The sequence below is a fragment of the Spea bombifrons genome, chromosome 3 (genome assembly GCF_027358695.1).
Source record: "Spea bombifrons isolate aSpeBom1 chromosome 3, aSpeBom1.2.pri, whole genome shotgun sequence".
NCBI classification, from domain to species: domain Eukaryota; kingdom Metazoa; phylum Chordata; class Amphibia; order Anura; family Pelobatidae; genus Spea; species Spea bombifrons.
Genome location: NC_071089.1, coordinates 119,087,291 through 119,103,771, shown reverse-complemented (window position 1 = coordinate 119,103,771; position 16,481 = coordinate 119,087,291). Strand labels below are relative to the sequence as shown.

General features: G+C 43.6%; 1 protein-coding gene across 1 annotated transcript; it reads right to left on the bottom strand.

Moving 5' to 3' along the window:
• Window positions 1–877: 877 nt before the first annotated feature.
• CLU (clusterin) lies at window positions 878–15,517 on the bottom strand. The gene is made up of 9 exons (XM_053458461.1): window positions 15,386–15,517; window positions 8,989–9,095; window positions 6,436–6,584; window positions 5,463–5,633; window positions 4,646–5,069; window positions 3,547–3,654; window positions 2,107–2,336; window positions 1,458–1,630; window positions 878–1,107 (listed from the first exon to the last, which is right to left on the bottom strand). Exons 2-9 carry the CDS (start codon window positions 9,074–9,076, stop codon window positions 1,095–1,097), a joined length of 1,356 nt encoding a protein of 451 aa, XP_053314436.1. The 5' UTR covers window positions 9,077–9,095; window positions 15,386–15,517; the 3' UTR covers window positions 878–1,094.
• Window positions 15,518–16,481: the final 964 nt, after the last annotated feature.

The window sequence follows — 16,481 nt, the reverse complement described above, 5'->3', positions numbered from 1 at the left end:
AACCGTTTGCCAAATCAGAAGATTCTCGGCCTCTCTTTTGTTTGCAGAAAACGTGATCCTCTTCCCGAGAGTCTAATCTCCGTCTGAATGCATTAACCTTTACAATAACCGGCCTAGAAAGAAATCTTTTATCCCGGGACAGCGTGCCCTACATTTTCTAAGGGACTCCTTAATGCCAGCCTTAACTGCCCGGGGAAAGAGTACTTGTTGCCATAGCAGCAGACAAAACTTCCTTCAGGGGTCCATTCACTAAAACGGGAGCTTGCGGGAGGGTCTAACATCCCAGCTACTTTAATATACATTATAAAAGGTCCTATATGAAGCAGGTCCTATATAAAGAATAGTTAACCCCTTCTTGGCTACGCGTTTTTAATACTCAAAAGCCCGGGACCTTTTTTTTTTTTTACCTATATATATATTATTTCTAATATTTAAAACTAAAATGTACAAAAAAAAATTGGCTAAAATTGAAAAAAACTATAATTTTTTTTGCCAATTTTGCTTTTTAAATTTTTTTTTTAACCCCTTAATGACAAAGCCCGTACATGTACGGGCTCAAAATGTATAGCTTTCAATGGGTTTAGGGACCGCCCATTGTCCTTAAGGGGTTAAGGAAATATAATAACCTAATTCATGCACAATAACAGTCCTCGATTACGTTTTTTTTGGTGACATCACACTGCACCCTATTTTTTTTTTAAAATATCATTTTTATGGGTATTTTTTTGGAGGAGGATATGTTGCGTGCATCGATCGGGTAGCCGGGGATCCCAGCCCTGCTGATCACATGAGGATCTCTCCCAGCTCTCTCGGCCGTGACCTTGGAAATGCCTGAAGGTCGATGTTTGGTTCCCACAAGAATTGGGTGCAAAAAACATTTCATTTCTAGGTCCTTTATTATTTGGAAGGGTTTTTTTTTGTTTTTTTTGGTCCCTACAAAAAAAAAGCAGCTCCTATGCGGCAGTAACAGTGATAAGACAGCAGTGGTAAGACTGGGATCAGCGGTGGGTTCAGGAGATCTATTTGGAACGTCGGATGATCTGCAGGATCCGACCGAAGCACTTAACGGCAGAAGCAAACCCCGCTGCGTCTCGTCAGGCCGCTTCACTGCAAAGAGAGATACGAGTGAAGAGAAGTTTATTTCAGAGGAGGAGGAATGTTAGAACCAGAGACCGGAATCGCACACTAGCAGGTCACAGGCTGAGATGCAATGGAAGGGTGGTAGACAATTGGAACAGCCTCCGAGCAGAGGTGGTAGAGGGTAATACAGTGAGGGTGTTAAACATGCATGGGAGAGACATACGGCTCCTGAATCTAAGACGAGACCAACGACTGATTAAGGTTTGACTCTTTACAGCAGGAGAAACCCGAACCCCAGAATAACGGACCTCGTTGGACATGACATGAAAACAAAACATGGAGGAGCCGCCTCTGCGAAGGGCCGGATCAAACCTTACATGACTTCCGTCTTAAATCTCTTCAGGGCCTCCTGGGCCACCAACTCTCCAAACTTTGGATCTTCAAACGGGATGTCGGCCGGCACCGTGAACGTAAAAGGCTCGGAGTCGAAAAGCTTCACGGTGGCCGTGGTGTCGGAGGGAACGCCGTCTCTACTGGACTTGGAATAAACCTGCGGATCGTGGGAAACACGTGAATGCCGGTCGCCCGCGTCTCGTTATTAGAGACTGCCCTGTACGGGGGTATCACTGGTATGCTAGGCGAGCCTCAAACACAACACTGAGCTGACGCTCATGAGCATGACTTTCATTAGTCAGAGAGTCTAGCTGGGTGATTAAGACTGAGCCATTCTATTGCTCCCCACAGGCCGTATGATAAGGAGTCGCGGTGTTTAGTAGATCGGGGCTCAGATAACAGAGCGAGAATCATACAAACGGCTGATATGCAGCTGCCTGAAAACATTAAATTATGGGGCAAAAACCACAAATGGGGTAAAACAATATTTCTGAAAACTCCTTTTCTGAGAATTCTTTGTTTAGGGTTTGTTTGTCTTTTTGAACGAATTACTGGTTAAAAAAATGTCCCAAAAATTTCCAATACGTCTGGCTTTCCACTCCAGTGAATTATAAAAATAAGCACGGCGCTTACCGTAGAAATCTGGAATATTCCGTCGTTGTGGTCCCGAGTCAGGTTGGCGAGTCTGGAGACCCACCCAAACTGCTGGTTCAGATGCTCCAGAAGGCCGGTGGTATTGAGCATGCGCTGGCGGAATCTCTGCAGCAGATCGTCGTATTGCCGCGTCAGTTTCTCTGCCAAGCGCACGGAATCCTCAAACTTCTCCTTCAGACGAGCCTCGATGGAATCCATCCCGGAGCAATCTTCAGAGAACACAACACACACGATATACCCACCACAAACCTCACACTATTCTTATTAATACACGGGCCGGGGTCTGAGCTCCGGGATCAAGAACAACCACGAGAAGAACGTCCCGAGGGACAAACGGCTCAGCATTTCAGACCAAACAAGAGTGAAAATAGTGGACAAGAAATGTTTGGGCATTCATTGCATTCTCAAGAAGAAAGAGCTTCCTATAACACATCACACCTCACTCCCATCACACCTATCAATCACACCTCACTCACATCACACCTATCAATCACACCTCACTCCCATCACACCTATCAATCACACCTCACTCCCATCACACCTATCAATCACACCTCACTCACATCACACCTTTCAATCACACCTCACTCCCATCACACCTCACTCCCATCACACCTATCAATCACACCTCACTCCCATCACACCTATCAATCACACCTCACTCACATCACACCTTTCAATCACACCTCACTCCCATCACACCTATCAATCACACCTCACTCACATCACACCTTTCAATCACACCTCACTCCCATCACACCTATCAATCACACCTCACTCACATCACACCTTTCAATCACACCTCACTCCCATCACACCTATCACTCACACCTCACTCCCATTACACCTCACTCCCATCACACCTATCAATCACACCTCACTGCCTCTCTCACCTTATCATACATCACACCTCACTCCCATTACACCTATCAATCACACCTCACTCCCATCACACCTATCAATCACACTTCACTCCCTCTCTCACTTTATCATACATCACACCCCACTCCCATCACACCTATCACACCTCACTCCCTCTCTCACTTTATCATACATCACACCTCACTCCCATCACACCTCACCCCCTCTCTCACTTTATCATACATCACACCTCACTCCCATCACACCTCACTCCCATCACACCTATCAATCACACCTCACTCCCATCACACCTATCAATCACACCTCACTCCTATAACAGTTGCCAACAATCCCGGCCCCCTGGGCTAGTCCGCAGTGGACAGGACCGCAGTGGGATCACTTAAAAGTAATGCAAGCGGACCCCGCTGCTCTCCTGCCCTCGCGAGAGACCTGGTGCACATCGAACCGGCCCCTTTGTGAACGGTTTTGGCCTGCCCAGCATAGCTGGCGTTGGGGTCCTTTCCGTTACCCCCCTGTCTCTCTGTCGCTCCCTCTTACCGATCGCCAGAATCTCCTTGCACTTTTCGCATTTCTCGCTCATCTTCAAGCAGCCGGCTGAATTGCGTCTCAGCTCTCGGCAGACCACCTTGTCGTTCGTCATGTTTACTAGGAAAAGTAAAGAAACGTGGTTTTTCTCCCTGAATGTTTAACACGCTGGGTTTTCACCTTATTAATAGAAGCCGGAGACAGGGAAAGAACCGCGGCGTGTTATCAGTGAATTATATCATACCTATATACATAGAACACGTGAATTAAATCACACATCGCTGGGCAATGACAGCAGGGCCATCTCATGTTATAAGAGGCATTTATTTTTTTCCTTTGATCCCCGCTGCAGTTGATCACATAGCTCTGTAGCGCTGCACTGCTGATTGCAGTACCTTTGATCAGCCTGCAGGGGGGTCATCTGTGCTAAAGCCATAGGATGTACTACTTGTGGTGACCCCGCTTATTAGTTCAGTGCGTGTGCATGTACGTGTGTGTGTGCATGTTTGCCTCTCACAATGCATTAGCGTGTTTAGCTGAAAGGTTGGTGGTTCAAGTCCAATCAGGGACATTTTCACCAAATAATTTGTTCCCGTGTCCATAACAGCTATGAGCTAGTCACCGTATCCAGAGAGATGTAAAGTCTTTAATCATTAAAACTTGAGGGTCAGTGGCTTACTGGAGTTTAACTTTACTGCGAAGATACTAGGTAAGTGGAACGGCCTCCCAGCAGGAGTGGTAGAGGGTAATACAGTGAGGGTATTAAACATGCGCGGGATAGACATACGGCTCCTGAATCTAAGACGAGACCAACGACTGATTAAGGTTTGAGTCTTTACAGCGGGAGAAACGGGCGACTGGACGGGGGCCGGAGGGGGCCGATCTGCTGGCGTAAACTGTTTCCATGTTCCATGTTGCGTCTCCAAAACCTAGCAATCCAATGCAATGCAGTTTAATCTTTACCAAAATTGGTTATTTTATTTCCCTGGCTAACCCCCTGCACCTGGTGGGCCTGATATGGACGACCCTTGTCCCAGATACATAATATCCAACGTTTAGCATGGCAATGGATAAATAAATACACGTGTGAATGTGTGGCTGTTCCCATTACCTTCCGAGGAGCTCGGCCCGTCCCACCGAGGCACTTGACCGGCCAACTGATGGCTTCTTTCCATCATTTTTTGGGCTGCTTCAAAAAGAGATTCAAACCCCCCAGAGAAGTACGGGCTGAACAGCGGAGATCTCTCCCTGCGCCTCCCCGACGCTGAAAACGGGAGACTCAGGTGCTGGAAAGGATTCCACTGGGGGGCAAGAAAATGACTACGGAGAGCGCTGGGGAAGAAAGGCTTCATTTGGTTAAAGGCCTTGATGCTCTCCTGGAAGATTTCATCGACGCTGTCCTCCACGATGCTGTACCCGTCCTCCAGGTCCTCCAGGGCCATGTGTTGTTCTTCGTCCTCCTTTGTCAAGGTGTCGATTTTTTCGCCGTTTATCATTATAGAAAAGGGTGAAGATCGGTTCAGGAATTCTTCAAACTGCAGTGAAAGCAAAATTGTTACAAATTCCACTTTTTTTATGACTTATTGGTAGCTATTTTATGACTTATTGGCAGTTATCTCTCTCCTGTATCGTTAAGTTGCTGATGGGTTCAGGCGGCCTTTGTTAAGGTAGGAGAGAGAAGAAGGGAGAGGACTTCAGGACAGGCAGTTGGTTAGATAATGCTGGCTCTGCCACAGACTGCCACTGATCTCAGCATCTCCTGACATGGAGTAAAGCTTGTTTTGATGGAACAGGATCAAGTGGCGTCCAGTTTGAGAAACTTGACCGTTGTTTTAGAACCCTCGACATGACCAAAGGTTGACGTTCTAGCTTGGCTCTAGATGGCTCCTTGATCAGCCCTTGACCCGTACATTCGTAAAAACCCTCACCTGACGCCCCACCAGGCCTGAGCCGCTCCTGCACGTCTTGGAGTAGAATCGGACGCAGGTCTTCTTCAGGCAGGGTTTGCACTCCTCCCATAATGCACGAACGGTCTCGTTACAGACCTCCTGTGTCTCGGCCAACTGCTGCTCTGACTCCATGGCTTGCTTGAGGGCTTCCTGAGGATGACAGCAGAACATTGTATTATTATTATTATTACACCAACCTAATAACACATAAAATGCCCTGTACTCATGTGCATCACATTAAACGAAAGCAATAGATGTACTAAAAGTCATCAGATTACATATGGAGAAGGAACTCTTGAGTTCTTATGTGACTCTCTCCACCATCATTGGTCACTAAAAGCTATGACGACCATCTTTAGAATATAAATATCCAATAACTGTGGTGACAAAGAGAAGGGAGGATGAAAAGTAATCACTCCCTCCTCCACTCCCATCTTTTCACTGTTTGCCAACGTATGCCATCAAATTATCATAGACAGGAATCTAAATCTATACATTAGAAATTATAATCTCGCATTCAACACAATATCTAAATAACTTTATATTTCACATCATTTTCATTCATCGTTGTGTGGACTCAATGTTTGTTAAAAGTAAACTATTGATGGGACTCTTGGATACTTGAGTACCCATTTGTTCAAATGTAATTCCACATATGGCCAGAGGGGGAGCCGATTAACAATCTCATTAGGCAGCCCGTCTTCCAAGAGCAGATTCTCTCTGTGGTCTCTCTACTGATGTCCTGTCAGTCCTGATTAGTGAAGGTTAACGAATGGTGCATTCTGCCCCCCCCACATCATTTCCTAGGCCCCAATGATCATGGTCATTTTAGCTGGGCTGTCCCCATGGCTTAAAGTTGCTGGCAAAATTTGTCTACTCCTGGAATCTATATAAAAAGTACATTAAAGCTGCGCCTCTAAAGCACGATGATAAAAATACAATAAGTCGTCACCTCCTTGTTCCTCTTGGTTTCATCCAACGTGCGCAGGATCTCCTGATGTTCCTTCCCGGTACTGTCCATGATAAGTTTCATCTTCTTCACGCCGTTCAGGGCATTTTCAAACTGCGTTGTGATGTATTTACTGCCTTCTTCTGATATCTCTGTATTGGAAAGAGAGAGAGCAGACATATTAATTACTAATCGCAGTGGTGGAGTGGGTGGTAGATAAATGGAACGGCCTCCCAGCAGAAATGGTAGAGGTTAATACAGCGAGGGCCGGATGGGGCCGATTCTATGTTTCTAGTGTATCTGTAACCACTGCCGCGATCTATAAGAATCGTCCATAGATACAAATATATGATGTGGATCATATCTTGTTGACTCGGTGACTGTTTTTCCACCCCTTGATTAGTTTATTGTTTTAATGAGGATCTGGTGCAGCTTTTACACCTAAATGAAGTAATTTAATTAAATAAACAATTAATTAAACCCCGTGTTTGTCCATCGCTGTTGTTGTTTTAGAGTCATCCGGGTGAATCTGAGATGGGTGGCAGCCTGCGGCAGAGTCAGCGTAATCTGATCAATTTCCTGCCCTGAATTCCCCCCCCCAACCTTACAAAGACTGCCTGACCCAATCAGCAACAATCAGTAACCTAATGATATGCCAGAGATAACTAAGCGAGGAGGAATAATCATCCAGATTCAGAGACATAGAAGTTTGACACTTCCCTGTCTCTGCTTCCCCCCATCTCCACTTTCCCACTGTCATTCCCTCATCCCCGCTTCCCCCGTCTCCACTTCCCCCTATCTCTACTAACCTGTCACCACTTCTCCCCGTCTCCACTTCTCCCCGTCTCCACTTCTCCCCGTCTCTGCCCCCCCATTTTCACTTCCCCCTATCTCTACTTTCCTGTCTCCGCTTCCCCCAGTCGCTTATCCCTATCTCTACTTTCCTGTCTCCGTTTCCCTGTCTTCCCCCCCATCTCCGCTTCCCCCCCCCGTCGTCCCCCCATCTCTACTTTTTCTGTCTCTGCCTCCCACCATCTCTTTTTCCCGTCTCCTCTCCCCCCCTCTCTCCGCAGAGATCCTGAAGTGGTTGTGGGAGAAGATAGGGAGAGAGGATTGAGCCTGAGAGATAAACAATTTGTACAAAATCATCCCAAATCACCCCAAGGACAAGTTTTTCTTTTTCAGAGCGGCAGATATCTCAGAGAATGTGTCCCTGGAAAAAAAGATTTTCTCTTTTCTGCCAATAATTAAAATGCTCCCGGCAGTAAATGTATTGGCTCATTTTACATCAAACATTATTACTCGTGATTTCGAGACAATAGTCGCATTATAATCACCTACAGTCATCTATGTCAGAAAGCGCTTTTTTTAATTTATTTATTTATTTTTTTACAGAAAAATAGTTTCAAATAGGGACTGGACACAGTAAATGGGGACACTTGGAAGGTACACCCAAACTATGTTGTGTTTTTAATGAACATTTTTCCGGCAGACGGTGGACATCTGGAAAGTGAGAGTTTTCCAGCTGGCGGAATAAAAAAGAGACAGCCCCAGGAATCAGAGAGCGACAGAGATAGCGGATCTACTGCATGCAGCAGACGTCAGCGATATGCGTTTGGCTCCGGGACGGAAATAGATTCGTCTGCCGGGGAGTCCTTGAACGGCGTCCTATCGATGTTTCTGTAACGATGACCGCTGCTCGATGCACAAGAGCCCCAAGAGGATTAATACTTTCCACGTATTATATCGTTAAATAATAAACTATTATTCTTTTTTTTTTTTTTTTATTTGTATTTATTTTTTAATATTATTTTTTATTTGTATTTACTTTTTGAATTTAATTTTTTTTAATTTTTATTTATGTATTCATTTTATTTATTATTTTTTATTATTATTTTATTTATTAATTTATTTTTTTATTGTATTTATAATTATGATTTATTTGTATTATTTATTTCTTCATTTTATTGATTTATTTTTTTTATTATATTTATTATTTATTTGTATTTATTTCTTCATTTTATTTATTATTATTTTTTGTATTTATTATTATTATTTATTTGTATTATTTATTTCTTCATTTTATTTATTATTATTATTATTTATATATGGCCGTTATAAAATTCAAATCCAAAAGCTACATTTTAAAAGGGGAGAGCTTTTATTACAAATGTGTTTTTTAAAACCGAGACTGGTGGCAGCCTGTGGCAGAGCCAGCATTACCTAATCGATTTCCTGCCCTGACGTTCTCTCCCTTCTCCTTCCCCCACCTTTACAAAGCCTGCCCGAACCAATCACCAACAATCAGCAACTTAATGGGGAGATAACTTAGAGATGACTTAATGGGGAGGAATCATATACATTTTTAAAGGAAAAAAATGACTTTTTATAGGTATTAAATCTTATGTTATCTGTAAACACCATTAAATAAGCTTGTTTGGTGTAAAGAACCGCAAATTGCAGGATTTGGGGAATATTAATAGATAATGAATGCAAACAATTGCTGTAAAGAGAATAATGTAAGACTCTATAAGGACTCTGCGAGTCGTGACTTACGTTTCAGGCTCTCCGGAGGAAGCAGCGCATGGCTGAGCCCAAAGAGGATTCCCAGCAGGAAGACGGGAAACACGGACGTGGTCTTCATCGTATCGACGGCGTCACTTCTAGGAAATAACAAAATATATATTTTTTTAAATATGGCATTATTTTCCGTCTTTTATTTATTTTTTTCATTCCTCTCCCTTCGGTTTCACTGAATAGCGATAAATATAACATTCAAACAATACAGTACAAAGGTATTCATTTTTGCCTCCGCATGCCAGGGCAGGCAAAAACATACCGTATTGTACCGTGGCAGGCAAAGGAGGAGGAGCTTCAAAGTAGCCCCACCCACCTCCTATTATAAGCTCAAAAAAAAGGTATAGAACATAAATAAGTAGAAAAAAAAATGAAAAAGTGGCAAAGTTTTTAAAAAAAATGTAATTTTACACTTTTTCTCTAAAAAAAAAAACAAAAAAAAACTGGACTGTTTTAAATATTTTAGCAATTTTTTATTGTTAGTTACATTATTCTTTTTTCCCTTAAAGGGGGATTTCCGTCTAAAAGAGTAAAAAAAAAAAGAAAAAATGCATTATTTCTTCTTCAACAAAGAACCCTGTATTTAAGATTTTTTTAAATTTTTTGTAAATTTTTTTTATTATATAACAATAACGCAACTTACTGGAAATTTCTAAACATAGTTAGGGAAGCGGGGAAAAATAATAAAGTATTACTAAACTTTTCTTCCCCCAGAAGCAAGAATCTTGGGCAATAATCCTCGTTCTCGCATCTGGAAAATTCACGTCACGTTTTATTGAAGCGGCTCCAGATTTGGAATAAAAAGGTATTTATGACCAAAAAGTTCCCTAAGAGCGCTAAAGTTTTTTTTTTTGGCGTGTAAAGAGTTAAAGCCAAGTTGACTTGGATGGTTTGCGAATTAAGGCAACAATATTTCAAAATGAAAAATGTTGCCTGACAAGCGATTTATTGTAAAAAAAAAAAAAAAAAATATTTATTTTTGGCAAATTTTCCCTTTCTCAGAATTTCTCGTTATTTTTCAGATAAGAGAAAAATATGTGGAAGTTCTCTGGAGATTCTTCCAAAAATCAAAAATGTTCACAAATTTTAAAAAAAATAAAATAATCGAAATTAAAACAAAAATATAAACGGAACTATTTGCCAGAAGCTCCAAACCGGAGGCTCTGCGGCCATGGATGTGAACGAGTAGAGCGCTTTTGCTGTCCTTCTCTGCTCACGAAGGGTTAAAGCGGCACTCGGAGCTCGGCCGGCACGGACACTTCCTCCACTACAGACTTTTTTCTCCCCGCTTGGGTCCATACAACGGGCACGTCCATCTTGGCTTGAGGGTGGCTCCATGAGTGAAGCCAGTGGCCGCATTGAGCTACCAGCTTGTCCAACGCATACAGCGAGGGCCGGAACGTCCATGGGGCAAAAGGGGCCCTCAGGTGCCTCAACATAAGGGGACTCACTCGGTGCTTCCCACCGGTGGTAGATGTGACTTCAGGCTGGGGTCAACCTCTGACCTTGCCCAAGGACCCTAGTTACGGCCCTGAGTTCCCCACTCCAGGGAGTTCGGCCCACGGGGCAGATTCAAAGGTCGCCCGCCAGCCTGACCTCACATCTACTTTTCATCATGCGCAGACATGGGCGTAGGAACCCCTAAAAATCTGGGGGGGATAGCATTTTTTCTGGTAGGGTATACCTGACCATTTCACCAACAGGGACTTTATGACATCACATTATAAATACATAGACATTAATATGAAGTTGGTCCCCCTTTGCCGCTATAACAGCTTTCACTCATCTGGGAACGATTTCCACAAGATTTTGGAGAGTTTCTGTGGGGAATTTTTGCAGCCATGCCTTTATGGGCCTTGTTTTGTACACTGGGGCAGTCATGATGGAATAGAAAAGGACCTTCCCCAAAACCGTTCCCACAAAGTTAGAAGCATAGTGCTGTCCAAAATGTCTTGGTTTATCACCTTCAGCTCATAAAACGTTCTACTGGATGAATGGGAGAAAATTCCCACAGAAACAGAAAAATCTACAACCACAGATGGACCCCACTGGACACGGACACAGACACTACTGTGATGTATTGAAGGATCCATCTAAGACTCCTAACACGTCATGCACACAGGAACATATCCACACACTTAAACACTTGAATAACATACACACGCACACAATAATACACCCCAAAACATTCCCACCCTAATATACCTAGACACATGCCCACCATAACACACCTGGAAACATACTATCATACCCATAAAAACAGATGTGCACAATAACAAACCCACAAACATACGCTATCACACCCAGACACGCAAACACATCCTTCACTTACTCTGCCTACCCCTAGATTAACTCGTGGTGCTTTGTATTAGTGATGCCCTAGATCAAGTAGCACCCCGAAATATTCTCTTGTGTCCGAATGCTGTGACATACAGTGACACACATACTCATTTTAACCAGAAATAGGCCTGGATTTAACCCTAGGTGCCCCTGAGTTAAACATGTGTTACAGGGAATCATAATCTTCCCTTTAAGTACGACATGCCTGCTCATACACACATATACACTATCCATACACACATATACACTATCCATACACACATATACACTATCCATACACACATATACACTATCCATACACACATATACACTATCCATACACACATATGCACTGCCCTTACGCATGCCTGCCCACAAAAACACACACATACACTGCAATTGCCTGCACATACACACTTGCCAGTACTCACACATATGCACTACCCTTATACACGCCTGCCCAAACATACATAAACTGCTCACACACACACACGCCTCCCCATAAATATACACTGCCTTTGCACATACTTACACAGACGTATACACTATAAGACAAATACACTCCTTATATACACACACATATACACTGCCCATACAGACGTACACATATACACTGCCCATACAGACGTACACATATACACTGCCCATACACACGTACACATATACACTGCCCATACACACGTACACATATACACTGCCCATACACACGTACACATATACACTGCCCATACACACGTACACATATACACTGCCCATACACACGTACACATATACACTGCCCATACACATACACTGCCCATACACACATACACATATACACTGCCCATACACACATACACTGCCCATACAGATATACACATATACACTGCCCATACACACATACACTGCCCATACAGATATACACATATACACTGCCCATACACACGTACACTGCCCATACACATATACACTGCCCACACACACGTACACATATACACTGCCCATACACATATACACTGCCCATACACACGTACACATATACACTGCCCATACACATGTACACACGTACACATATACACTGCCCATACACACGTACACATATACACTGCCCATACACACGTACACATATACACTGCCCATACACACGTATGCACATACACTGCCCTTATATGCGTGTGCCCATACACACATATGCCTGCCCAAGTGCCCATACACATTCATAGACATTGCCCATATACATGCCTCACTATATATATATATATATATATATATATATATATATGCCCACACACATATCTACCATCAGACCCCCCCTTGTTTTGCACATCAGACCCCCCTCATTTTGCACATCAGACTCGTTTTGCACATCAGACCCCCCTCGTTTTGCACATCAAACCCCCCCTCGTTTTGCACATCAGACCCCCCCTCGTTTTGCACATCAGACCCCCCCTCGTTTTGCACATCAGACCCCCCCCTCGTTTTGCACATCAGACCCCCCCTCGTTTTGCACATCAGACCCCCCCCCTCGTTTTGCACATCAGACCCCCCCCCCTCGTTTTGCACATCAGACCCCCCCCCCTCGTTTTGCACATCAGACCCCCCCCCTCGTTTTGCACATCAGACCCCCCCCCCTCGTTTTGCACATCAGACCCCCCCCTCGTTTTGCACATCAGACCCCCCCCTCGTTTTGCACATCAGACCCCCCCCCTCGTTTTGCACATCAGACCCCCCCCCTCGTTTTGCACATCAGACCCCCCCCCCTCGTTTTGCACATCAGACCCCCCCCCCTCGTTTTGCACATCAGACCCCCCCCCTCGTTTTGCACATCAGACCCCCCCCCCTCGTTTTGCACATCAGACCCCCCCCCCCCTCGTTTTGCACATCAGACCCCCCCCCCCTCGTTTTGCACATCAGACCCCCCCCCTCGTTTTGCACATCAGACCCCCCCCCTCGTTTTGCACATCAGACCCCCCCCCCTCGTTTTGCACATCAGACCCCCCCCCTCGTTTTGCACATCTCTTACCTTTCTCTTCTTCTCTTCTGCTTTCTGCTTGCTCTTCCTCCTCCCCTTCTGGTGGTTTGCCGCTCTAGTGCAGTGCAGCTGCGCAGAGCTGTTTCTGCTGAGCGCCGGGGTTGGGATATAAACGTCATATCCCATCGCCCGGCACTCAGTGACAGACAGCACACCGGTAAGTGTTGGACTGGTTAGGGAAATCCCCAACCAGTCCTGCACGCTGCAGCTGCTGACCGGGCAGCTGTGCACCGAGGGCACTGGGGGGGATTGCTCTATTATCGGTCCCCCCTGCATGATTTCCTGGGGGGGATCTGTCCCCCCCGTCCCCCCCGGTTCCTACGCCCGTGTGCGCAGAACATCGGACAACGCCAAGGACCTCCATCTCTCCTGAGATCCCCAATACACCCAACGCAGCTCCTTAACTCCTTCTTTCTTCTATTTGGATTGTTCTTGTTTGTTTTTTTCCTCCCCAAAGAGCGCCGGAGGCTGTTGTAAGGCCGGCCCGGTTCTGCATGCTGACAATGCGGATAATTCTCTTTAAATACACCATTTCATTTGTCAAAAAAAAAAAAAACATTAATTAAAACACTCCCAGGATTTATCACGGAATTATCATGAATTACACCCAAAAAAATCAAATCCGCTGATTGCCCCCAAATTATTAAACGTAAAATGACTGTATAGAAATCTAATAATGTATCTAATAATCCCCCATATTCCGTGATGTGCCCGTCCTGGAACCGTATGACATATCAGTGATAACCGTGACCGGCGCGTGTAATGGTTAACCCGTTCACTGCCAGGCAGCACATTCGGAGAGTGCTCATTTTCTGGCGCCGTCGGGCCGCCCCGCGGGGAAGGCTGCTCATTATCAGGTTTTGCTGACGGGGCAGACCGTGTACAGTAACCGGGTATATTCACTCGTATATCGCCATTATATATTCCAATATTTATAATCCATTATATATAATATATTAACAGCTGCACTCAATGCATAACCCGTACTACTATATATAGCTATATATATATATATATATACCCATTGTACAGCGCTACGGAATTTGATGGTGCTATATAAAATAACACATGAATAATAATAATAAATAATAAATAATATATATATACCGGTATATATACACACACATAAATATATACAGTATATATAAATACATAAATATATGCAATACATATATATAAAAAATACATAAATATATACAGTATATATATATATATATATATATACCCATTGTACAGCGCTACGGAATTTGATGGTGCTGTATAAAATAACACATGAATAATAATAATATATATATATATATATATATACACATAAATATATGCAGCATATAGATATATAAATATATACAATATATATATATATATAAAAAAATTACATAAATATATACAGTATATAGACATAGATACATAACTATATACAGTATATACCATATATAGATTTATAAATATATGCAATATATATATATAAAAATACATAAATATACACAGTATATATATAATATTATATAATGTAGAATTGTCACTATTTCATATATAAATAATACAATTCCAATAAACCGTATTCCGACACTTTTTGTGCACATTAATAAACTGTATCCTGGATAATCACCGGGGAGCGATGTCACTACTTTTGGTTATATATATATATATTTTTTTACCATTATTTTGGTCCGTTAGGCTTTAACCCTTTAAAAACCATGGGTATATGCAACACATCCCAACCTTCCCTCAAAGGGTTAAGATGAAGATACAATGTAACTAAAAATTTAAAATACGATGTAATGGAAGCTTTAAAAGATATATTTTGGGTTGGATGCTTGGGTTTTGTGGTTCTAAACGTTAAGAAATAATACATAAGAGCGGCTGCTTCAAGGGGATTCTAATCTTACAGTAATAGATTGTAAGCTCCCAGGGTCAGGATCCTCCTCTCCTTCTGCCTCCGTTTTAACGTCAGTTTATCTTATTGTCATTTAAATTGTTCCCTATTGTAACAGCGCTACGGAATCTGCTGGCGCTATACCAGTAAGCGGAACGTGGCGTTCTTACCTGGGAGGTACCGGGGTGAGGGCAGCGCAGAGCTGACGGCTGGCGCTCTGAGGAGCTCTCGGGATGCTGGGGTTATTATATATGCTGGGTCCAGCTGCCGTGACTCATCAGCGCACAATGAAGCAACAAGAGCTTTCTGGAAGTGTCTGAGCTCGGGGGCTGCAGTACCGCCGGCCTCCATTAGAGGGCAAACCGGAGCTGTGTACTGCAGCCGCAAGAGAGACATTTAAATACATAATGGGGTTAATGAAGTGCAGGAGGGGAGTTTATTCCAAAGGAGGGGAAAAATTACAACAAGAGACCTGAATCTCACACTAGAGGATCAGAGACTGGGATGGAATGGAAGGAAGTTTTACTTTACGGAGAGGGTGGTAGATAAGTGGAACAGCCTCCCAGCAGAGGTGGTAGAGGGTAATACAGTGAGGGACATGGGACAGACATACGGCTCCTGAATCTAAGACGAGACCAACGACTGATGAAGGTTTGAGTCTTTACAGCAGGAATGCAATGAAGTCACATTAGTCACGGGCTCGGGGGGTTAAATGCCCGAAGGCTATTACAGGTCGATGGCCGGGGATAGTCCCGGCTTTCAGAGATTTGACCGAGTATGAAACCGGCCGGACCCACAGCTGGTGACTGAAACCATCTCACCACAAACAGCTGCGCGGCCCCCTTACATGCTTACGGGGGGAGGCTTTTCGCACATATGGGGGGATTCTGCAGAATCCACTCCTTCCTGCAGCCTCAATGAGCTCTTTCCTGCCACAGAGCGCGGAAGAGAAGGGCAGCTGCAGCAGCAGGGCAGCCTCTTCTGTGTCCAGTATTCAAGAATGCAGGGTTGGGGTTCCTCACAGGGTACTTTCATATACATCCTTCCTGCCTGTCCGTGACATTAAACTGCCCCCTTAAGCGAGTTATTTTGTTACAACTGCCTGGAAAGTGTCAAATGATTTTGGAGATGCCTGGTTTGGGGCAATTAATGAGTATTATTATTATTATATTATTATTATATTATTATTATATTATTATATTTATATATTATTATTATTATTATAGTTATATATTATTATTATAGTTATATATTATATGATTATAT